At 41.0% G+C, this 25,624-nt stretch overlaps 1 protein-coding gene across 1 annotated transcript in view; it reads right to left on the bottom strand.

Annotated features, from left to right (window-relative positions):
* The window catches only part of ANKFN1 (ankyrin repeat and fibronectin type III domain containing 1), a 518,608-nt gene that overhangs the window by 257,975 nt on the left and 235,009 nt on the right, over positions 1–25,624 (bottom strand). The window contains exon 4 of the mRNA XM_047708413.1: positions 4,096–4,136. Within this exon, the coding sequence (XP_047564369.1) occupies positions 4,096–4,136 (41 nt within the window). The remainder of the gene's footprint in view (positions 1–4,095; positions 4,137–25,624) is intronic.

The raw sequence follows: 25,624 nt of genomic DNA, 5'->3' as shown, positions 1-25,624 counted from the left end.
TCATAAAAAAGCAAACACAAGTCAGCAAAACCTTTCCAGAGGTGATGACTAGAAACAGAACATATCACTCTCAATCTAGATAAAGGCTACATCCATGTACTGCATCTGCAATGTGGGCCACAGACCTTCCTCTGTAAAGAGGCTTTTTTTTTTTTTTCCAGCCTTGGGGGGAAAAGAAGAAAATGCAACCAGAATGACAGTGAAAATCCTGGCACATGGATCTTCAGGTAAATTACACAAACCAAGTTATTTTTTTTTTTTAAAGATTTTATTTATTTATTTGACAGAGAGATCACAAGCAGGCAGAGAGGCAGGCAGAGAGAGAGGAGGAAGCAGGCTCCCTGCTGAGCAGAGAGCCCGATGCGGGGCTCGATCCCAGGACTCTGAGATCATGACCCGAGCCGAAGGCAGCGGCTTAACCCACTGAGCCACCCAGGAGCCCCCACAAACCAAGTTATTAAAGCAACTGGCAAGTGGATGCCTACAGATGGAGTATTTAAAGGGAATCCCACCTAGGACAGGAGAAGCCGAAAGGAGCCAGTAGAAGGGACCAGACTGGTTGAATACAGGGAAAAAAAATGAAGAGATGAGGTTGAGATTGCAGACAAAGCTCAGTAGAGTCAAGAAGAGTTAAGGGGAACAGACCTGTGCCCAGCTGACAAAAGCCCCAGATAAAATCCCGACCACACCATGCAATTTATTAAAAGCTGTTTCTTCCCCCCTAACCAAGCAGCTTCTACTAGTCTGGAGCATTCTTTCTGACTTATTTCATTAACATTTCCTTCTTTTTCTGGAGTGGTCAGAGCCCCAGGGAATCTCTCTCTCTCTCTCCCTTCCCCCCAGCCAGTGGGGCATTGAATGAGAGCCAGAGTGTTGTCTGTGTAAAGAGAAATTGCAAAACCACAAATTGCAGAAAATCGTTACTGCCAAAAATCGAAAGGAACACACAATATCACCATGCCTCTTAAAAAGCAATTGCGCATTTTACAGGCCTCTGGATAATTCAGGTTTGTTTGGCAACTTTCTCACCCATACCACCCAGAGACAATTCTCTTCCACCAGAGGCAGGGGTCCCAAAGAACATTTGTAGTTAAAAAGAAACAAAAAATGTGGGTGCAAGTCTTTCCAGGACCCTGTTTTGGCCCAATATGGTTCTATTTTATTCCATTGTGTAGTATTGATTTTATGGCCCCAAGAATCCCAGGGATTCCCGCTGAGACAGAGAGGGCCTCTAGTAAGGATGTAACAAGAATCCCTTAAAGACACAAAGCACTTTTAGATGGCAAACTCCTTCCCAAATGTTAACTTATGTGATTATCACAACAACCCTTTCAAAAAATGCTTTCCTTTCTCTTCCTCTAACCCGTAATAAAGACGCTTAGAAACTGAGGGGTTAACTAACATTCTCAAAATCATACCACTTCAGAGGGAGTGATCTGGGAGTCAGACATAAGCCTTCTGAGTTTTCATCCTGAGTTCCTTCCATCACCCACCCCCTTTCTCCATGGGGGCATATCTTCCTGACTTGGCTGCAGCAGAGCTAGGATTTTATGTGGCCCATACACATTTCCAGGCCCCTGACTTGGAAAGCTTCTGGCCATTCACTACAGATCAAGCCTTGTCTGAATGTGTGATTAGGTCGTTTTCCATTTGTATTGGTTGTATAACACAATCATCATTAGGACATAATGCCAACTCCTGAGGGGCTGATGGAGTCTGGCTGCCAAAATGAACCAAGTCACAACTGCCTGGTGATTTTAATGCGTTTCCATGACTCCATGGGTCAGACCAACTTTCCACCAGTTGCTCAGATGACATGCAGAGGTGTGCAGACCTGTTTTTGTCTGGATGGTGCAGAACTTGGTGCAAGGTTACTTCTCAGAGTATTTGCTAATAAAATAGGTCACCAAGCGCTCTATATGTGCTTGAGGGAAAAAATGCAAAAATAAAGCAATCACAAATTAATCTCTTAATGTGAAACAGCTAGCTAGCTGTTTCCCGTGCTCCCTGCTCCCCCACCCCACCACCCAGATACAAGGTGCTCTCAACCAACTTTTTGTTGTTGTTGTTAAATGATGGTGAATTTAATTTTTTTTAATTTTATTTACTTATTTGACAGAGAGAGAGATCATAAGTAGGCAGAGAGGCAGGCAGAGAGAGAGGGGAAAGCAGGCTCCCCGCTGAGCAGAGAGCCCGATGTGGGGCTCAATCCCAGGACCCTGAGAACATGACCCGAGCTGAAGGCAGAGGCTTAACCTACTAAGCCACCCAGGCACCCCTCAACCAACAATTTGATAGAGATCTGAGGGTAGTAGTCACATATGTGTTTATAGTTGCGTATTTGCAGTTAATGACTGAAATGCTATCTTAAATTGCCTTTCATCCAATTTTCACCATGAACACAAACCAAGTATCTTTTAGTAGTTAACATTAAATCATTTAAAACCAGTGACAAACCTAAATGGACAGATACTGGGTGAGAAAGCTCCCAAAAATGAATATGCAGGAAAATGAACACAGACTGTTCTCCCAAATAATTTCTATGTTCAGCAGAAAGAATACAGTCAAGGGCGCCTGGATGGCTCAGTGGGTTAAGTCTCTGCCTTCGGCTCAGGACATGATCTCAGTCAGGGTCCTGGGATCGAGTCTAGCATCAGGCTCTCTGCTCAGCAGGGAGCCTGCTTCCCTCTCTCTCTCTCTGCCTGCCTCTCTACCTACTTGTGATCTCTCTCTGTCAAATTAAAAAAAAAATACAGTAAAAAGTTAACACTTGTACAAATAAAATACTTAGGACGACACATGAAAAGGGAAACAGCTCATAAAATCTAACAAGACTTTATAGGTAAAAGCTGCTTAAAATATTCATAACATTCAGGTGTCTTGATAATGCAATAAAGACCAAAGCAATATAATCCAGAAATTGACATTTAAAAGAATTCCAGTGAATGCATAATACTTTGACATAAAACCTAAATGGCTTTAAGGGTGAATGTTGCTTGTACTGGTGTTTGAATATTTGGTGTATAGCAATGGGATCAATTTATTCTAGAGAGCAAACAAAAGGTATCATCCAGGGAAATCAGCAAAAACCAAGTTTTTCTTGCATTCAGCTAAATATCTAGTTTTCTCAGGGACTGAATGATTCAAAAGAGAGCTTATTAGAACCTGCATAATATATGTAATTAGAGTGAGACCTTTGGATTCTCCTGGGTCCAAGAATGTCTAATTAAATCTTTCAGTAACTACTCTCATGTATCTTCCGTTGGAAACTGTATGAATGAGGAGCTGGGAGTTGATGTACATTCTTGGTATACCTGGCTTGACCTTCTACCTATGGTTGTTGATCTCCTACTTACTAATCTGTAGTGACAAGCAACTCACTACCATTCGAGCTACTTTTAAATAGTTAGAGTCTTTATATTGAATTCATATCTATCCCCTGTTTTTTGAACTCAGGTACTATCAAATTATTCCAGAGACAGATGTAACATTCATATTTCGAACTCCCAGTTCAGACCTGGTTTAATTTTATTTGGTCTTTTAAAACAGAGGGGGTTTCTAATTTGGTGCAGACACTAAAAGTACCAAGAGTAAAGAAACATAATACGTGGGAGATTCATTCTAGAAAGGACATGGGTTTACAGCATGGCTACAATGCAGTACACAAAGGAAGGCATTATTAAGATAACTACTATGCTATTAAATATGAAACAGTCTGTGACTATGAGGAACAACTGGGCAAAGAGTAATAAATCAGACACCTGAGAGAACCTGAATATTCAAATGTTTGGTATCACATGATCATCACATAGAGAAGAACACCACCTAATTTTTCCACCTCACTTTTTTTCTAACTTTTTAGATCCAACGTAGTAGCAGCCATGATCGGGTTCAATCTGTTTCCCAAGCAGTTGGTGAGATGCTGCACGATGCTAGACAGAACCACAGTGTGAAGGGGCAGACTCACACTGCGACTGCATTTGTTAAGCCAGACTTCAAAAAGGCAGCAATGTGAGATGGGAGCCATAAAGAAGAGGAGGTTTGAGGAATTACAACTGAGAAGTAGGTATCATTTCAAGAAGGAAATGTACTTACATTTTGCTGCAAGTAAAATGCCTGTCTTTAAAGGGCAGCTTCTGAAACAAAGAGGGAAAAAAAGTGTGTTAAAAAAAAAAAATGTAAAGTAACCCATTCCATCTGAAAAAGGCATTGGATTGCCTTTCAAGATACATCTGCTGACTGAAAACATGAGGAGCCTGGAGCTGAAAATAGTGTAATTGGGAGAAGTAGCCCACAGAGCAAACATGGAAGTCTACTGTCACAGCTCACCGCATGCTCAGCTCCCTGCCCCCAGAACATCCTAGAATTTCGAGAGCCCTTGACACTCACTTTGTCTGCCATGCCTGGTCCTAGGGAGAGAGAAAGAGGAGGGGTCTAGTTACCTCGTTCCATGGCTTAGATTCAGTATTCTCATGCTTCTGGTTCATACTGATATTGCTCCTCATTCTCATAGGCCCAGTTCTGACACATTGTTCCACTAAATAAAACTCCTCCTAAAAATTATGATCTTCTTGATTCATGCTTATTTGGGTAAGTGGACAAGTTTTCTTTTCCAAGAAGTAAAGAGCTTTTCTGAGGAGTATTGGATGGGGGGCTTGAAATCAATGCCAGGTTTTTTCTTGTTCAAGACAGCAATAAAAGAAGACACAATTAGACTGTGCCTATGCTGGGAAGGAGTGTGCCAATTGTGAGGGCTATCTGTTCAGTGTGGCCACCTACCAGACAATTCAGCTTGCTTGCAAATCCTTTTCTGAGGGGGATTGGGGGATATATTGTGGGGATATATATCCAAAGGGGTCCTTTTCAGGGTAGTAGATTTAATTGGAAACGGCAAGTAAGTCCCTATGACTGATATGAACAACTTGCATGCTGAGATTCACATGATTCCAGGTCATCTCTACGACTGAACATTCAAGTCATGGGGTCCTCAGACCTACAGAAAGACCCTGTCACGCCACCCACATGGATCTGGATGAGTCAGATTAGTCACCTCGGTGAGCAGTATTTTTCCAAGTTCTGCCATTTTTCATTAATAGTGTGACTGGCAAATTGACTCAATGCTCCAGGATTGATAGAAATAATAATGAATTGTTTTAAGAGTTAAATAAGATAATACATGTAAAACAGTAACATAAGGCTGGCCTATCTAGTGTTTTACTGTCATTGTTATTACCAGAAGGCCAATTTGGAAAGCCAGATCAAGAAGATACTGTAAGTCTATGAAACTGGAGCTAGAAGGGTGGCTATGGAGAGAGTTCCGCTTGTGTGAGATGTGTCCTCTCTTGGCAATCTGTGCCGTACCATTGTCCCAAATCTCCCTCTCAGACTGCCTCCTTCCACTCTTCATTTCTCCAACTGCTGAGTACAATTCGAGTTAGATCAGCATCTACACTGGAATATCCCTAAATGTTCTGGCGAACCACCTAACTCCTCATTTCCTATCCATGGAGATGGTTGGGGGTGAGGTTCCTAATTGACAAATTGTTAAATTATTGAACTACTCAGCCCAGAAAGAATTGGCATAATTCTTATTTCACAGTAGGTGCTTGATGCATTTTTACTGAGTTGACATTTTTAAATGGCTCCTATGGTATAATTCAATAAGATGTTCTATGCGTCACTTCCTGGAATGAGTTAGGGACACTGCTCAGACATACAGTATCCACCCCCACCTTTCCTCCAAACCAAAAAGTATACTGAAAATTCTTCTGAAACTGTGTGCCCTTCCGTTCCTTTGAGGAACTTGTTGCTAGGAAACAAATTTAGATAGCTCTCACCTGCTGAGTAGTTTTTACTACTGCTTCAGATAACAGGTTCTTCGTTAGCCACGAAAGTATTAACAAAGAAATCAGTCTGTTACTTCATGGATTCATTGGACAAGAGCTCTTCATTTGGGAAACAATTGCACAGCAATATAATTGATTACTTTGAAAACTATTCAGAGCTATCCTTGAGACTACATTATAAAGTCACCTAAAGCAATGTACTGATCATTTTTCTTGGGGTACAAAATAAATAAAGCAATCACGAACAGTGTGGGTGGTAGTGAGGTTTTACAGACCACAGAGAAACATAAAAGCTTGCTTTAGCTTTTCCAAGCTTATCTCCACATTTGAAAAAGAAAAACCTGAATTTTTCAAGAACAAAGAGATCCCTCAAAATTATTAACTAATTCATTTGCTAAATGTGTATTCAGTCCCTGGTTATGTATAGCATACTGTGCTAGGCTTGAAGACTACATTGCCTGCTATCATAATAATGCTTGTTGGATAGGGGAGAGAGCTAGACATTTCAGAGGGACTGCACGGTGATGTAATGCAAAATTACAGGGTGGTCAGTGAGGAGGGTAGGTGGTCTTTGATGATCCAGCCTAGAAAGAGAAATCAGGGAAGTCTAATTGGGGGAATGTTGGGATAACATCTGAAGAAAAATTCCTATTTAATAAAAATGACTGTTAACATTGCTGAGTCTTAATGCATCAGGAACTGTCCTATGTGTTTCTGATTCACCTGTTACTCCTAATACTCCTAATGCTGGATCTCCTCTTCACTTTGATCAAGTATTCATTAAAACCTGAGGCTGTGTGCTACAGGCACAGGGATCTGATGTTGACTTTGAAAAGCCTCTGCCCATGGCTCCCACTCTGGAGGTGGAGGCAATGGTGTCAGATGGCCATGAGTTGGGAGTCTCGGTTCTCCCACTGACCTCCAGTATGACATGCAGTCAGTTGTTGAATGTTATGCTTTTTATGCTTATGAAAGCACACATACAAACACCAGCTTTTTGTATATCTCAATCTCTTTGTCTATAAAATGCGAGTAAGAGTAGCACCTGCACCTCCTCTGAGACTGTCGTGCTTTTTGGAAGAATATGCATATAAAGTACTTGGCAGAGATTTTGTCCATTTTAAGTGTTTCACATATATTAGTTCTAATTATCTTGATTGAGTCCAAACTGAAAAATCACTTTACCAAGAACTGCAATTTCCATTCGGATCAAAATATTCTGCACTAGTTCCTTAAATGGTTACAAGGTAATATCATCTCCAAATTCTTCTGTGTCTGACTTAAAGTAGACTCCTCTTTAAAAAGTCACAGTTGATTGTTTTTCATGATTTTTTTTTAAGATTTATTTGAGAGAGAGAGAGAGAGATACAGCATGGTGGGGAGGGGTGGAGGGAGAGTATAAACCTCAAGCCAACTCCCCACTGATCTGAGAGATTGATGCGGGCTTGATCTCACAACCTGAGATCATGATCTGAGCCAAAATCAAGAGTTGGATGGTTTACCAACTAAGCCGCCTAGGTGCCCTCTTTTTCTGATTCTTAATAATTTTGCTCAAAGTAGTTTTTAAATTTTTTCCCACTAGAGTTTTAAGAATTTTGTAAACATTTCTATTTTGCTTATGGTATTGGAGTTCCACTGTTTTTTTTTTTTGTTTTTTGTTTTTGTTTTTTTTCTGTTTTTAGTCTTGACTCTGCCTTTGCCAAGACCTCAGCAAACCCTTCCATAGCCTTGCCATATTTACCTACAATGGCTTCTTGTATTTTGATTTTTCCTAGTTTTTTAACAGTTAAAAAATTTAAAGCAGCAATTTTTTATAGAAAATTGGAAAATACATAAGACTACTAAAATGAAGGGAAAGAGTTCATAACCTCACATATTTATTCTGAAGTACATAAAGAAGGGAACATCTTGCCTGACTCTCCAGCCCTGTTTCCCAGAGATAATTACTGCCAGTAGTGTGTGAGGGTATCATTCTCAACTGTTTTTTATGCTTACGAAAGCAAGCATACATACATACATAAACCTTTATACCTATACACATATGTTGTTAAAATGTTCTCAACAAAAACAAGGTCAGGCTGTGTAATTCTTTATGCTATGCTTTTTGTTCTCTTACTAGTATTTTTGTGGAGCTACATTCCAAGTTGGTATACATAGATCTCATTTTTTTGAGTGGCTAAATTTATGGACATGCCCTAATTTATTTAACCAATCCCATATTGACGGATGAACACCTAGGTTTCTTGTGATTTTTGCTGTAACAATGAGCTTGGAATGAGAAAACGTTTTGAACATTAGTTTTTAGACTTATGCTCTTATACTGTAGGGTAGTTCTTAGAATTGTGAATACTTTATAATAGGATATATGCAGCTTGATATTAGATGCAGAGTCCCAGATTACTTTTCAAGAAGGTTGAACCTATTCACCCTGATCCAACAATAAGATGTTATCCTTCATATGTATCTTTCACTTTGCACTCATAATTTCTATTTCTTTGAGTTTTTCTTCTCCAAGTGATAATTCTTCCATCTGAGCTTCAAGATACTTAATTCCATTTTCAGCAATGTTTTTGAGTTCCAAGAATTCTTTTTCTCAGATTGCTACTTTATAATAACTTCCCTAGTGTCCCCAGGAATTTACATAACTTTCTCTTAGTGTTCTTTTTATTTTTTCCTTTAGGGATACCTCACAGAGAGCTACCTATTCTGATTATGTTGTTCTTTGTCCCTTCAAATGCTGAGTCACTTTTAATGCTTTGTACATTTTCTCTACCCATGAGATCTGTTATACGTCAGCACATACCCAGGCCTCCTGACCCATAAGGGAAGAGGGCCCTCAGCACATATGTAGGTAATCTGTGGGGTCTCCTAAGTAGTAGTAGCTTTGCAAGTGGTAACAGGTAAAGGAAGAATCTTTTCTTGGTTAATGGGCTGGTAGGTTAGCACCCCTCAACTGAGTGGTATAGGGAGGTCTCTGAGTTCTCAGGATCCCCTGCCAAATGTAAAGTATGAGTTATCTTCAAGGGGCGCCTGGGTGGCTCAATTGGTTGGGCATCTGCCTTTGGCTCAGGTCATGATCCTGGGGTCCTGGAATCAAGCCCTGTGTCAGGCTCCCTGCTCAGTGGGGAGTCTGCTTGTCCCTCTCCCTCTAACCCTCACCCCTGCTCATGCTCTTACTCTCTCTCTCTCTCATGAATAAAAAAAGAGCTCTTTTCAAGTTATATTCAACTGATGTAATCTTTGGTTATGGTCTTCCCAGTAATGAAATATAAAACAACAATAAATCAAAAAATGGCTCCTAAACAATAAAGAAATTTCGATATTAAAGCCAAGCTGACATGTCAAACCAAGTGTATACTCTCCTCTTTAGGATAAAGACATTAAGAGACTCATATAAACATGGCACTGGCAGAAAGCATGCCAATAATATTATGAACCATAGTCTGTCCTACATATGGGCATATTTTGACAAAATAATTATATTACACAAACTATTCAAATAATGAATGTTAATTATCAATAGCAGTAAAGTAGGTGGTCCTTTTTTTAGCCAAACATGTACTTGTTTATCAAGTACATATCAGATATTTAAAATGTCTTCTAGGTATTAGATATAAAACACTGACAAAACATAGTGATTATTTTATCACCACGGCATTTGCAGTCTTCCTGTTGCATGAAAGACCTATCAGAAAATGATTCTCCAATTATAGTGACATATGGTAACTACTATAATAGAGCTGGGCCTGGGGTACTACATGAGAAAGGACATTCTTTCTAAATCAGATTAAGGCAGATTTTTCCAAAGAAGGGTCAAAATGGGTATATGAAAAAAGTTAAATGTTCAAGTAAGTTTGGAAAACACTGGGTTAAAGATAGTTAAGTAGGTCTTTCTGCTGGAGTTCAGCATTTATTTCAAATTCCAGGGAGTGGCAATGCCCCAAATGTATGGGGCTGAAGAACCTTTCTTGGAAGCATTCTAAGGGACACACTTGGGGAACAATGGCCTCGGTGATCCAAGGGAGCTCTTCTAGAGGAAGAGTGTCAGATCTGAGGCTCCAAGATGAGCAGGTGCAAGCCGGAGGAGGTGGGAAAGGTCACTCTCAGCAGAAGAACAGCCTGTACAAAGGCACAGGGAGAGGGCATAGGGCATGGACCATAGTGATACTAAGTAGCCCAAAATAGTGATGCTAAAGAATTTCACGAGACAAAAGTACAGAGATAAACAAGAGTCAGTCAAATCACTCCATCCAGGTAAAGGCTGAACTTCACCCTGAAAGCAAGAAAGGTAGTTAAAGGTTCTGTCACAGGGGGAAGTATAATGGATCTGCTTTGTCGAAAACCATCACTCTGGGAGCAGCAGAGCTGCACGCTGCAGTGAAGTCAGCCTGGAGGAAGGAAGAATGGGCAGGAGGAGTTCTGGATTCACCAGTGTCGGTGTTGAGGGAATGAGCTAGGTAGGCCCTTCTGTTTCCCAGAATATATTCCTCAGTTTGCAAATGCAATTCTGGCCTAGACCTTGAGTAGATGGTGTGGGAGTTACATTCTGATATAGAAGGAAGTGAGGGGGACTGAATTCCTAAGTGAGAGGAGGGCACCCTGTGGAACAGCATGGGACAGGGGGCAAGGAGGGGGCTGATCTCTTCCAGAAAAAAGAACAGTGAGAAATTCCTGCCGGCTGGGAAGATGGAGGGCCTGGAATGACAGGGGTGCTTACTATGCAGTCCCAAACTAGTTACTGTTCTGCAGTGGTAATAGACTCCTCCATTGTCTCACAGTCTTCAAATGGGACCCCAGCTGGATGTGGCTGTGAGAATGTCCTCTCCTGGGGTCTGGCAGATATTCACAGCATGGGGCATATGTCACTGTCCTCACTTTGTCACCTTCTACCCTTTCTTCTTATATTTTCCTTTTTTATTCCCCTCTTCTTTTACCACATCCTATAGCAAAATCTTTCATCCTTTGAAGTTAATTTCTTTGACTGGAATTACCAGTAAACTTAATTTTTCTGGGGGCTGCTGGATTCCTGAAGTGCAGGAGGCTAGAACGTTCAGGCTGGACTGCACAAAGATCAGCATAGAGATCTCTCACCTGGTCTCACTGCTCTCTACAGATGAGTAAACCAAGATCTGGAGGGCTGCAGTGCTTTGTTTTAGGAACACAGCTTATTTACCTCTTTTGGCTTCTGATTCTGCTTTTTCTAGCAGAGCATACTGCCTAGGAAGTCATCTCTTTCTGGTTAGCTGATACTAGTCTCTAGAAAGGTCCCTGATTTCTGCATTAGTGGCTTCAAGGTAATAACCCTGCCAGAATAAAAAAGCAGAATACAAGCTACTTCCCTAAGGGTTCACTCCAAGAATGTCTTAAAACTCCAGTTACACTCAGATCTTTCCTCTACGACATCTTTTTTTTTTTTTTAAGATTTTATTTATTTATTTGACAGACAAGCACGCAGAGAGGCAGGCACAGAGAGAAGGTGAGGCAGGCTCTCCACCGAGCAGAGAACCCGATGCGGGGCTTGATCCCAGGACCCTGGGATCATGACCCGAGCCGAAGGCAGAGGCCCTAACCCACTGAGCCACACAGGCGCCCCCCTCTACGACATCTTTAAAATATTATCTGGCTTGGGATATTTTCTACTTCTAAACATTTCTCACATTTTGATCTTCCGTTAGCTGATAAAATAGGCTCATAGAGCCCTTTCATGTCTCCTAAGCTACTGTCCAAACTCTATAATTAAATAATGAATTTCTAAGGATTAATTATTCACATGTCAAAGAGATGATTTTTGGTGAGGAATGAAGTATCTTTCAAATCTGCTTTAGAGAATATGAAAGTTGATCGATGGCCAGTGTTTACATATCTAGCCATCAATTTTAATGAAACATTTCCTTTGAAGTCACAAAAAATCATGAAGTCCACATACAGAAAATCTAAAAATTATATTGAAGTTTTTTTTATAAAAGTGACCTCAATTGATATTGATCTAAAACTCTTCCAACAGGAGATCCATGGCTCAAATTCCCGTGAACCGGAGCACGAACCGGAGCACAAACTGGTTCTTATCCTCTGCAGTGTCTGGCTGAATATTCAACACATGGTGGCTCTTCAGTGCTTAGTGGCTGAAGGACCAAACAAGAACCTGTCTGGCCAGTAGCCTCTCTCACCCACACTGCCTCTATCACACATACCTGTGCCCGGGACAAGTTCTGTAGTTTGTGGGGCTCAGTGCAAGCATGAAAAGGTGGGGGCCCTCATTTTAAAATGACCAAGACCTTCAAGACAGTGATGACAGGGCACTAAACCACATATAGTGCTCTGTGCTACTATGGCAGGTGTCTGCCCATGGAGCTGGCCCTGCGTGGGCCCGGCCAGCTTCTTGGCTTTCTGATTCTTTCAGGCCTGGTAACTGTACCTCCTGGGCCAAGTGAAAACCCATGCTTAAGCTTCCTTAGCCTCTTCTTTCCTGTCTCAATCAGACCCCTCTCTCTTGGGTCCATGCCCTTCTATCTTCCCTATCTTGTCCCTTTACTGGTGCTTTCTGGACCCCTAGTAAGGTGAGAAAGCTCACTGCAGTCTTTCCTTCTCACTCCACCTACTCACCTGAGTGTAAACAAGGCTCTTCTACCTCCACACTGGCCACTGTTGTTTCAACTTTCAAAGTAAAATTCCAACTTCTCTTGAGCCCTAATGGCTCTTCCAGATCATGGGCTATGTTGTTCTTGCTCCAAGGAATTGCTAGCACCCTATTTTCCCATCTTTTTTTTTTTTTAAATTTTATTTATTTATTCGACAGAGAGAGAGAGAGAGAGAGAGAGAGATCACAAGTAGGCAGAGAGGCAGGCAGAGAGAGGAGGAAGCAGGCTCACTGCTGAGCAGAGAGCCCGATGCGGGGCTCGATCCCAGGACCCTGAGATCATGACCTGAGCCGAAGGCAGAGGCTTAACCCACTGAGCCACCCAGGTGCCCCCTTATTTTCCCATCTTATCCCCTACCTCAGCTGCTCGCCATGTCTCATGTCTGCCTCCTTTGGACTCCAACGTGGGGCCCTCAGCTTTTCCTTGCCTCCCACCTTTCTTGGTACCTGTAATGTGTGTGAGCATGACCCATCTGGCTCTCTGACCTCAGTTCATTGACTTCCACAAGGCTGCTGATCTTACTACTCACTAGCATATCTCAAACCTCAGTATTACCTGGAACTATTTCACTTATAAGATGCATATTCTCATCACTGGACAACTTGAAAAATACAGAAAGAAAAAAAAAAGCAAAAACAAACAAATAACATCAAGGCCAATCAACCAAATAAAAAACAACCACAGTTCTATCATTCAAAGGCATCCACTGTTAGAATTTTAGAAACCCTCCAACATCAGTCTTTTTTCTACGCATAGAAAACTGAAAACATAAGAGTTGTGATGAGTCTTGTCACAAAAATAAGGGATATTGCTCTCATATGGGGTAGCAGATTAGGACTGTTTATTAGGAAGGGCTATTTAAGTTGAAATCTGGAAGCTGAGATGGAGCAGCTTACTGAGGAGAAAATGGAAGGTCATTGTAGTCAGGGTCACAGCTGATACAAAGGTCCTGAAGAAGGAAAGAGCATGTCTTGTTTTAGGACCTAAAAGAAAGCCAGTGAATAAGAATAGGGTGAGATGAATTACCTGGGTGCAAATCCTAAATTATTTACGTCAGCCTCAATTTTTTTCTCTGTAAACCAGAGCTGATATTTGCCTTCCCCTAGGGTTGCTGGAAAGACTGAATGTGTTCCTCTCTGGAAAACACCTAAAATAGCACTGGCACATAGTAAAGCTTTCTTAAAAGAAGAATACTGTAGACAGACTAGTCAATGTGGAGAAGGGGCAATGTCTCTTCTGCTCCCACCACGTTTTCCTAGAGGAACTTCTATACTCACAGCCATGAGTGACAGATACCAGAGTAAACACATCTAGTTTCTTTGACTCCCTTTCTTCTCTGACCAGGAAGAGGTTGACTTCCTAGACCATGGGAAGCTAGATGTCCACCAGGCTGTGCTTCCATACTGGGTGATGGTTCTTGTGTGAACAGAGTTCCGGGGTCCTCTGTGAATGCTGCAAGGCAGATGTGTGCTCTCTCAGGTCCAGCTGTGACCGGATGGGTGAATTATGTGAATCTGACACTGGGCACCAGTTGCTTCAGTTCAGTGGGAAGTGGGGTAGTGGGAAGCCATGGTTTGACTTCTCTAGTGAAGCTTCCTACTTGTCCTACATTTACATGTATTAGATATTATCCCAGCTCTCAATGAAGTTGATACTTTGATACTTATTTGGTGAGGAAGAGGAAATGAAGGGCTAGAATCCTGATGCCTAGCACGTTAGTGCACTGTCTAGAAACCTTAAGATTAAATACAAACATCTGGAGAGCAAAGGACTTAGATATGAGACCACAGAACTTGGAACAGCTATTGTGACGATGGGCTTTCACATGAATGGGCAGTGCCAGCCATGGTTTCTGACTTGTTTTGGTGGCATTGGCTTGCAGTAAATTGTTGCTGAGGCCAATAATGGATGATCTGGACTTAAAGTAGAAAAAAAATAAACATAACATAACATAACATAACATAACATAACATAACATAACATAACATTAGCATAATGCCAGCTAGATTCCACCCAGGGTAAAGACAATGAGAGTGAGTGCTCTGGCCTTCAGGTTTATGGCTAGCCATGGGGAACTCTGTTCAGTTGACTGAACTTAGGATCCTTTTTAACTTGTTTGGAATTGCATAGGCCCAAGGGGGGCTGTGAAAAGACTGGTTTCCTGATTCATGTAGTTTGCCCGCAACCTCCTGGGGCACCCTACCAATGGTCTCAAATTGGCTTCTTTTCCATAAAGCTTACATCTTAAATAAGACCTACTTTCTTAAATCCGTATCTGATTATGACATGGATTTAAAAGACCCAGGCACAGATGATGACTAAAGAAGAGTGTGGCCCTCAGTTCATTTCTTCAGGCATCTGGCTAGGAAGTTTATATAAAAGGCTGTTTTCTTAAACTCTCTGTGTCTGGGACAGATGAGGTGTAAGGAAGAATGGAATTGGGTTAAAGTACAGGCTTTGCTCTTGCATTCAGAACACAAGCTGTTGGAAATGAAAGAAAGTGAAAAAAGATGCTATGACTGAGTGAAAGTAAAAGAGTTATTTTTTTAGGGGAAATGCAGATTTTAGAGGCTAGGTTGGACACATAAGAACCTAAAACATTCTAAATGCTCTTAAAGTTGGGAGTCAGAAGAGGCATGAATGAGGTTTTAAATATCCCACAAAAAATTAAAGAAAGAGAAAAAGGAGACTAATGCCCCAGAGAAAGCCCAGATGTGGGGGACCATTAGAAGCTTCTTGAATGGAAGGATGGGAGAGTCACGGTGGGTGCTGTTAAACACGCCATCTGCACAGGACTACAAGGAATGACTGGGAATCTCAGGATGGAATCCTGCAGCGATCATTTCACTTCGGTAGCACCAAAATAACACAGCTGTTGAAGCAGGTACAATGGGTTGCTGTTAGAAATAGAGCACATCCATCCTAATGGATGGTTCAGGGAGAAGGACAGAGCCAGCCTTAAGTGCACTATGCACTGACCCCCAAGGGAATATCTGGCAATGTCTGGAGGTATTTTTTGATGATCATGATCTGAGGAGGGGGAGCTACTGGTCACCAAACATCTTACAATACACAGAACAGTCCCCATAACAAAGAAATACCCCAGTGGAAGTGTCAGTAGTGCCAAGCCTGAGAAACTGCCTTAAGGAAAGCCAGGCTAGGCTAACAGCATTTGAATCTGGATGCTGTCCTATGTTGGGCCGATGGGAAGAATTATCCCACTTGGAGAACTAGGCATGAACAAGATTTATTTGAATTATGGCTATGTTGGCAGCTTCTGAAATTGCTGACTTCACATCTCTTATTAAGGAGGACCTCAAAGGACAAAATCTAGAGTAGTATCATGAAGAAAACAAATGAATGGGGCTGAAGGCGAAGAGAAGAGAATGACAGGAGGGCACTATGATCTAGCCAAGGGTATTAGCACCACATATGGAAAAGGTAGGGAGCCAAGTTAGGAAGTGTATTACACTTTTAAAAACAGCTGAGTTTGTTTGAAAAGAGTGGGGAAAGAGAAAGGCAAATGAAACACTAGACGCATTTGCTACTGCAAGAGGGATAGGGTGACGCAGATGAATGTTCCTGTTACCAATGAAGTAGCATAATTCACTCAGAGTCTGGAGGCCTAAAAATTAAGGAAAGGCAAGTTTTGGGGGAAGAGCACATGGTAAAAGATGTCCTTCCCACTTGAGTACGCAAGCAGCAGTTCCACTGTCAAGACTCAGGGAATCTGTTGAGGACAAGTGCCTAGTAAGAGAAATATGCAAGTAAGAAAGATGGATCATTCAGAGATAAGCCACAGCAGTGGTTTTCAAACTCAGCGTGCATTAGAATCAACCTGGAGGGCTTATCAAACCCAGATTTCTGTGTTTGATCTCCCAGATCCCAGGGATGCTGATCCAACAGACCTGGGTGGAGCTTGGGAATCTGCATTTCTAAGAAGCTCCCAGGTATGCACCCATGCTGCCACATTTAGGGAACCTATGGTGTACAGAATTCCAGTGTAAGATGCAAAGACAGTAGACACTGCTCCCTGGGATCCTGCAACAGATGGAGACATACAAAAAGCAGAGCAAGATGCTTTTGCATCCTGGGGAAGGCATAGTCCTTGTTTAAACAGGTGCCCCTCCCTCTTGAACATCTTGTTCCAAGAGGGAGAAGAAGCTGAGTCATTCTAAAGAGCCACCCAGGATTCAGCGCTAGGGAGAGGGGCTAAGTGTGGGGCTCAAACATGGATTGAAAATTAAAGGATATACAGCATAGAACAGAGACACAAGAAGACCTACAGATGAAGGCCACCAATGTAATTTCTTAATTTTTGAGTATTTGACTCAAATACTCGAGTATTTCATGACCCATTCAGTCATGAAAATATAGCTGTCTGTGAGTATAGGAGTGTCTCAAATGCCAGTCTCTGAGAAAGGAAACAAAGTACATAGGCAAATTTCCTTCTACCACCTTGCCTCCAAGGATACAAGAAGCACGGTGTTACAAAGAATTTCTTCCCATCTCTTGGCCCAAAATTTCTATGCTCAACTGTTGATGCTCCCAGGTCATGAATTCTAGATGGGCATTCTTACAAAGCTGAAGCCAAGAACATTCTCTTTTTTTTCCAAATTTTTCTGTGAACCCCTCTCCCCAGACAATATTTAGCATTCTGCTATGATCCGTGACTGATAACCTCAAGCTGGGTCCAGTATTTTGCATCCCATCTGCCTCTGTTGTTCTCTGTGCATATTTTCTTTCTGCAGGAAGAGGGATCAAGTAATCAGATTCAGGCATCAAACTCCTTCCTAAGCTTCTCTAACCAGTAAGAGATGTTTCAATTAAACCATGATGCATCTGTCTACTAAGAGACTATCTTGTAACCATCAAAAAACCCCTGACCTTACGAAGACTTGTAATTACATCAAGCAAATACTTATGGTATAATGGTAAATGAAAATATAATAAGAAAATTGAATATATAATATCACAATTACATGAACACACAAAAGCAAATAACATACTATTCACTGATGAAACTGTAGGTGGAACTACATCAGGATGTATACTGAGGTTATTCCTAAGCGGTAGGATTTTTCTTCAAAGTTTCTCATTATTCATAGGAGTGTCACATATAATGACATAATAAACTTTATCAATTTTAAGCATTTTAATGCCAGTACTAGCATTAAAAAGTCATAGGGAACTTTAATTTTTTAAAAAAATTTTATTTATTTGACAGAGAGAGAGAAAGAGGGCTCAGGGGGAGCACAAGTGGGAGAGTGGGAGGGGCAGAAGAAAAGGGAAGCAGACTCCCTGCTGAGCAGGGAACCTGATGTGGGGCTTGATCCCAGGATCCTGGGATCATAACCTGAGCCAAAAGCAGATGCTTAACTGATGGGAGCCACCCAGGTGCCTTGGAAACTTTATTTTTTGAAGACAAGAGAAGAAGCTAGGTAAATAAATTTCAAAATGATAAGGAAGGTGTGAGTGAAGATGTGCTTCGAGGTAACCGAAAGACATATGACTGGAGGAAGAGTTTAGGGGCGGGGGTGCCAGGGGGTGAGGGGAGGAATGCTCCTCCAGTAGGATATTCTTGACATTTTAGGACCAGCATAGATTTGATGTGCAGTCATAGAAAAAATGTCCAAAAACTGGGCTGATATTGCTAACCAATTGCAGGAGTGCGAAAGAAAGTTTTAACCCTCTATAGATAATAATGAAAATCAACAAAGTTAGGAATTGCTTTAATGAATACCACATGGGAAAATAGAATGAATTGGCTATGAAAAAAAATCAGAAATCTCCCTTTGAAAGGATGGCTACAGTATCACTTTTCATTACAAATGGGGAATATAAACACATTGCCAAAAATACACATTGTCAAAAGAATTTGAAAAAAAATATTTTAGCTTTCTGTCAGTTGACTAGAATAAGCTTAGATTTTAATTTAAGCATCAAGAGACATGATCTAATGGTTTATGAGCAGCTTTGCAGAGAGAAGAAGTGATAAAAATTGCAAACAGATGATATGTAAATAAATATTTGCATCAACTGGTATAAATATTTAGAACTGCTGACAGCTCCCAATTATCTTGTTTTAATTGCTTCACAAAGAAACTAATTTTTGACAATTGTATTTGGCCAATTAACACTTCAGTAGCTCAGCTAAGGTCTTTGATCTTAAGAGTGTTTTGGGGGACAAGCCTCTGGGTAATCACCTCTTTGTATGTTAGAGAAATAAACTCTTCATTCAGTCATGAAAATATAGCTGTCTGTGAACCTCCTTCTGCAGCCAACAATGTCTTTGTCCAAGAGAATGGAGCCAGAAAGGGCGTAATATTAAATTGTCAAAACCAGTGGTGCTGGGATTGTGCGTAAGAAGGAGAGAGAGGGACAAAGCTCACAGGAGATACTGAACGTTGGTTTGAAATGTCTATGTCATGACAGTGATTTCCAGAAAGTTATGTATGGCCATACACAGTGCCTGTTTTCTTGAGAGGGACAACTTAGGTATCCTTTCACAGAAGAAATCAGGACAGGCTGAAAGCTCACCAATTTCTTGCCCCCCTCCCTCCCAATTTGTATCTCACTACCAGTTTCCTCTGCAAGTTACATACTTCTATTTTTTAAAAAAAATAGATACACCTGGCTAGATTGTGCTGGTCTTATATTTTAAACCAATATCTTTAACTTTATTATTTATTTTACCCAGTAACTTTTATTGTGTCTCATAGTATGCCCTCATGCTCTTTGCCAAGTGTTTCTGACTCTCCATCTTCTAAGCACATGGAAGGTTGCTTTCTTGGCTCTTTTGTGGATGAATGAGGTCTATGTCCAGTACTACTTTCAGCAATTTTATCCTTGTGAAACCAATCCCCTTGATTAAATTCCCCATCCTAGATAGGCTTTTCCCTACTCCTGGCTAGTATGAATAAAACATTAAATAACAACTATCAGAGATGAATAGAGAATTAGATAGCCTGGTTATCTAAATTTTTGTTTTTCACAAATAACTTTTGATTAACCTAAGTGCTCATTAAGTCTTAATGCTTTGGCACATCTCTGTAAAAGGTATGAATAATTTTTCCTAGCACATTAGTAATTTAATTAACAAACATTTATTAAAAGTATAGTACATGTAAGGCACTGTGTCAACCTTTCATGGAGTTTACAGTTTGGTAGGGAGGGCAGACACTGATCACATAAGTACACAGATAAGTGATGGAGAGGAGGATATGGAACCTTACGCAAGCTTGTGGTAGGGTGGTCTCTTCAGAGCTGAGAAAGCAGAGTTTTGAAGAATAAGCAGGTCTTGACTATGAAAAGAAGGGGACAATTTTCTAGGCAGAGGAGTAGCATGTTTAAAGGCCTGATGGTAGAGGGGATATGGGTCTGAGGAGCAGAGAAAGTGCTGGAAAGGTATGCATGACATGATAGGTTTCAGTGAGGACTGTACACTTTAAGAACAACAGAGAGTCAAGCTGTTGAAGGCATTTAGGCAACAGTAGTGGTGGAAAGATTGTAATGAATGTGATATGACCCAGGGTACCTTTAGGAAGGGTCATGCTTAAGGACACAGAGAAGGTGGATTGTGGGGCCCCATGGTGGTACATAGGTAGACCCATCAGGAGGTGATTACAGCAGTCCCTCCCACAGACTGGGGCTCCTCTGGAGAGATACAAGGGGAAGGACAGCATATACAACAGGAGTTAATCTTTTTTGCAATGCTGCAGAATCAGTTCATGATCCCAGATCACCACTATAACTACCTATTCTCATTAGATAAGAGTGTAACCTATAGAAAACTGGGATGCCTTCAGACTAGCAGTTTTCCTTCTTTTCATCAAAGAATGCAGAAATCAAGCACTGTTTACTTTCTATGCTACCGTCCATATACGTGTATACTTATTCATTCTCAGGTAATCTGTAGCTGGATACTATATGACAGTAACCCATACATACATTAGAGCAGGATGGCATGCTGGCCTTGAAGTCTCTCTTTGATCTTAAGAGTGCTGTCTAGTTACAGAGTTGCTTATGAGGCTACTCAGAAGGGCAAGGAGGAGTTAAATTAAAGATGCTGGACCTGCTATGTCTTCAACCAGAGGAGTTCTACTTTTACCTGCATTAGATATTGGGGTTCTGCATAATATTTCATTTTTAAGTGACTTAAGTGTCTGACAGACATTTCTGTTCTTCTCTTCTTAGGATGGAGAAACTGAGCCCCAGGAAAGTGAAGTTACTTGCTCATGGTGAAATTGTCAATTTGTGGTAAGGTCAGAATTAGAACCAAAATTTCCTGACTCTACTCCACTGCTCATGGCTCTTTCTGATATCAAAAGTAAAGTGGGGGCGCCTGGGTGGCTCAGTGGGTTAAAGCCTCTGCCTTCGGCTCAGGTCATGATCCTGGGGTCCTGGGATCAAGCCCCGCATCGGGCTCTCTCCTCAGCGGGGAGTCTGCTTCCCCTCTCTCTCTGCCTGCTTCTCTGCCTACTTGTGATCTCTCTCTCTCTCTGTCAAATAAATAAAATTTAAAACAAAAAAAGTAAAGTGATATATTTACTTATCTTATAGACTAAAAAAAATTCCAGGGGCGCCTAGGTGGCTCAGTTGTTTGAGCATCCAATTCTTGATTTTGGTTCAGGTCATGATCTCAGGGTCATGAGTTTGAGCCCAGTGTCAGGCTCTGCACTGGGCATGGAGCCTGCTTAAGGTTCTCTCTCTCCCTGTTGCCCCTACACTCCCCCCAACACTTGCACTCTTGCACACACTCTCTCTCTCAAAAAAAAAAAAAAAAAAAAAAATCCTGCTCTGGAAATCTGGAGAAGTGGCTATACTTTTTTCTCTTCCCTGGATACTTTAACACTGGGTAGAACCACACACCTATTTGTTCCTCTATTTAGGATGAAAACTTTTTACAATCCATGCCTTCCAGTAATGTTCACTAAATGAGGATCTGCTTGCCATCATTCAAACATTTTTAAAATTCACTTAGCAAACATTCATTAAATGCTAGAATATGTCACCTACTACTAGGTTCTGGGGATATGAAGTACCATGTGAACATATCATTTTAGTAGAAGAAATGATCATAGACACCTATATGCATGAGCACAGATCCATGGGATCACAGAGGTGAACTGGCCTTAACTGGCTGAGCAACTGGCACTGTCATTAGGGTTTCCACATTTACTAAAAACACAAGGCTCCTAGTTAAATCTGAACTTTATATAAACAAGTAATTTTCTTACTGTAAGTTGCCCCATATATTGCATGGGACATACTTACATTAAAAATTTATTTGTTGTTTATCTAAAATTCAAATTTAACTGGATGTCTGTATTTTATTTGGCTACCAAGCTGGTGCAGCTGGGCTGACTAGTAGATGAAGTTCCATGGGGTCAGTATGGGAAAGTTACCAAGACACCAAGAGATGTTGAAATTCACTAGGGAGAGTCAAGTGAAAATGCCAGGAAAAGTGAGGATATTGGGGTAGAGGCGGGGAGAGAATGCATCAAAGTTGGGGGATCAAAGTTGAGTTTGTGATTTCACATTGTTCTGGAAGATCAAGCCAACGTAATGAGAACCAGAACAGAAAAATGAGGTGTATGACCTTTGCCTACTGGAAAAGAAAAAAAAAATCACTACTTTCAGAAAATATCCTCTTAAGAAACCCATGAGACGCAGCCAAAAAAATATTGGAATAGATGAGTTCAGTAAGGTCATTAAGTATGAAATAAACATTAAAAAGTCAGTAGTTTTCTTTTGTAACACCAATAACCAGTTAGAAAATATAATGGGAAAAGACTGCATCTGGAAGACCCTCAAAAATATAAAGCAACTGCGAATAAACTACAGAACTATGAAATGTGTTGGGCTTACATAAAAAACAAATTTAACACTATCAGAGACATAAAAGGAGAGGAAAATACGAGGAATCATGCCATATTTCTATACCAGAAGACCAAATACAGTAAAGATGTAAATTTTCTCATAATTTATTTTTAGTACTAATGAAATTATAACCAAGATCTCTGCAAGATATACAGAGAATCATCAAAAATGAATCTAACAATTACTTGGAAGAAAAAAAACAATAAAAACAGCTAGAAAAATAAAAGAGAATGTATTAGTGAAGGGGGTCACTAAACCTACCTGACATTAAAACATTGTTAAACTACCTTCCTTCCATCAGAATTGATTTTGGAAAGAAAGAAGCAGAGAAGATAACAGAGTAGATCTGAGAGTCCAGAAACAGAAACCTTAGTGTCTTAGTGCCTACTTACAATCATGAGAGAAAACACAGACCGGAGAGGGAAGAGAAGGATGGATAAAGATGAGGTCCCAGAGAACTGAATACCTGTTTGATAAAAACATTTTTTTTTTCCATTTCAGAGGAAACACTAATTGCCAGATGCACTAAATAGTTAAATGTGAAAATTGAACCAAACAGAAGGAAATAAGGACAAATATTTATCTGATCTTGGGACTTAAATTATTTTCCATGTGGTTTAGGGGACTTGGAGCCACATAATCCAGCCAATCAGGAGACCTTGGGGGTTTTTTGAATGTTAGATTTGTCCTGGGCAGAGTGTGTACCAATTGCAAGGAAGGGGCTCCTGGAAGCTAGTTAGAAAACCACTGGAATAATCTTCAGACTCTTTAACTAAAGGTTGGCAGTAGGGGAAAGAGAGCAGAAGGATATGGAAATGAAAAGTAGCCTGCCCTGAGTACTGTGCGTCTAGACACAAAGGAGTATGCTGGGGATATGTCAGATGGTTCATAAAAGGGTAGTTTTTTTTTAGTAAAACCTATTTTTATTATTCCCACATACAGGACCGCCCCACAATTCAGGTCTTTTAAACTCCCTGCCTAGCATAATCAAATTCAGTGTTTCCCACTTTCTATGTTTTCTTTTCTCAGTCCCTGGAAATATGATATAACTTCGTTTCACTGTAATCGATAAAATATTGTACAGTGTGTGTGGAATCAGATATGTCTGTGTTTTTATAAATGCACATTAGAGAGGGACAGGAATGGGACCGAACAAGGCAGACTTGTTCATGCTTTTTAATACAGATATGCTGTACAAAACAGCATGATCTGTCATAAAATGAAAGCTAATATTTGAAAATGAGATTGCAGTCTGTCCATGTTTAAATGGTTTTCCTGGGAGACAAATCTTCTTTCATTTGAACAAACACATACAAGTGTTTTTTATGGAGTACTAGGAAATACCCAGCAGCAAAGTTGTGTGTGTGTATGTGGGGGGTGGAGTATAAACGGCTGGCTGGCAGCTTGCGTGGATTCCACCAATACAATTCTGATCAAGCTACACTTGGACCTGTTCCCAATATTATGTCCAAGTATCAATTCATCTGACACAATGTGCATGGCCCTGTTGATTGATGACAACTTTTCTCTAAGCATTTAATATTCTATTAGGCACTCCAACAGCTCTTGGTGGTTCAAAGAGAAAAAGAGCATAGGGATCTCCACCTCAGGGTTGAAAGGCACTTAATCCAGTCTGACTGGATGTGACTTTGATTAAACCTCAAGGTCCCACACTTTGCTCCCTAGTACAATTCCTTGAGTGGGTATAGAGAGGAAATAATTATTTCTTGCATTTACATACTCCCCAAATGGAGTCATAATTACGAATTTTGGATGTCCTTCTCAATACCATGTTTTTTCTTGTTAAGTATCCACTTTTATTTTAGTAAGAGATAGTGTTAAAATATTGAGGGTGGGACACATTAAAATCTAATGTGATGTATCTACATGCTATTTGTAGGTAATGCCCATGCATTTGTGTTACTTCTCTTCATTTTAGTAAGACATGCATGGGAAGATTTAGTAAGGTATGGATGGAGACTTACGTCCCTTTACTGACTGGGAGGTGATAAAACTCTAGGCATGCACGGAGCAAAGAGAATAGTATGCTCAGTGACTCACTCTCTGAGTCTGGCTGCTGCCACAGACCCCAGAGTCTACTTTGGGAGAAAGAAACTGGCTCAGAACTATTCTTTTTGCTTTGAATGTAGAAGCATCTGCTTCCTCTGGGTCCCGGGTTTTCACACAGAGCCAGCTGTTTAAGGAAAGACTTGGTGTTTGACAAGAGGCAAAGCGTCGTAGATAACAGCACAGGTGAAGTGAGGGACGTGGAGATGAAGGCCAGGAAGGGGTAGGGGGTGCTGAGTCTCTCTTCTGGTACTATGGCTATGTGCAATAAAATTCTCTAGAACACACTCATCCCACAAACGTTCATCAAGGGCTCATCAATAGGAGCTATGCAGATCCTTGAATGTACAGAGATAAACTAGACACAGCTTCAAGGAGCGCAGAGTCCAAAGAGGGAGAAAAAAAGGATTTCCAGATATAAGTCGGTGTTGTGTTCCAAGTGTCCAGAAGCACCAGAGAGGACATTCAGTTTCCTGGGAGAGCTGAGGGAGATACCTATGTAGATGGCAGAGTTTGGAGGCCAAAGGCATATTAGCACTCTCAGGGTAAGCTGTCAACATGTGCTGATGAAACAGTTTTTCCTGTACAAAAAAGCGAGGTTAAGGGATGCGGCTTATGTGTCTGTCGCACCCTCTCATTATGAAATGTCTTCAACTGTGTGCATGATGCTTATTCACCAAGGACGTAGGTGGACAGTAGGGAAGAGGGGGAAGGATGGCTAGTTGATACTGCTAAGCTTTATCATTCCATTTATGAATGACAGAGTGAAAGATACAAATTCAGTCGGAAACTGTGCTCACCCCAGCTCTGGTTGAGTAATAGCTCCCCACACATGCCCAGGCTCTAATCCTTGGGGCCTGTGATTGTGTTCCCATACATGGTAAAGGGACTGTCCAGATGGGATAAAGTTTAGGATCTTGAGATGGCAAGATTATGTTGTATTCTGCAAGTGGGCCCTATGTGATCATAAGGGTCCCTGTAAGAGGGAGGCAGAGGGGTACAGCAGGAGATGCGATAACCAGAGGAGGAAGGGGCTACAAGCCAAGTGCAGAGGCTTCTACAAGCTGTAAAGGTAAGCCCCCAGAAGAAATGCAGCCCTGCTGACACCTTGACTTTAGACTTGTGATCCTCAGAATTGTAACAGAATAAATGTGTGCTGTTTTCAGTCATTAAGTTTATGATAATGTGTGA

The sequence above is a fragment of the Lutra lutra genome, chromosome 16 (assembly GCF_902655055.1).
Source record: "Lutra lutra chromosome 16, mLutLut1.2, whole genome shotgun sequence".
Taxonomy (NCBI): Eukaryota; Metazoa; Chordata; class Mammalia; order Carnivora; family Mustelidae; genus Lutra; species Lutra lutra.
This window is presented reverse-complemented; position numbering and strand designations above follow the sequence as displayed.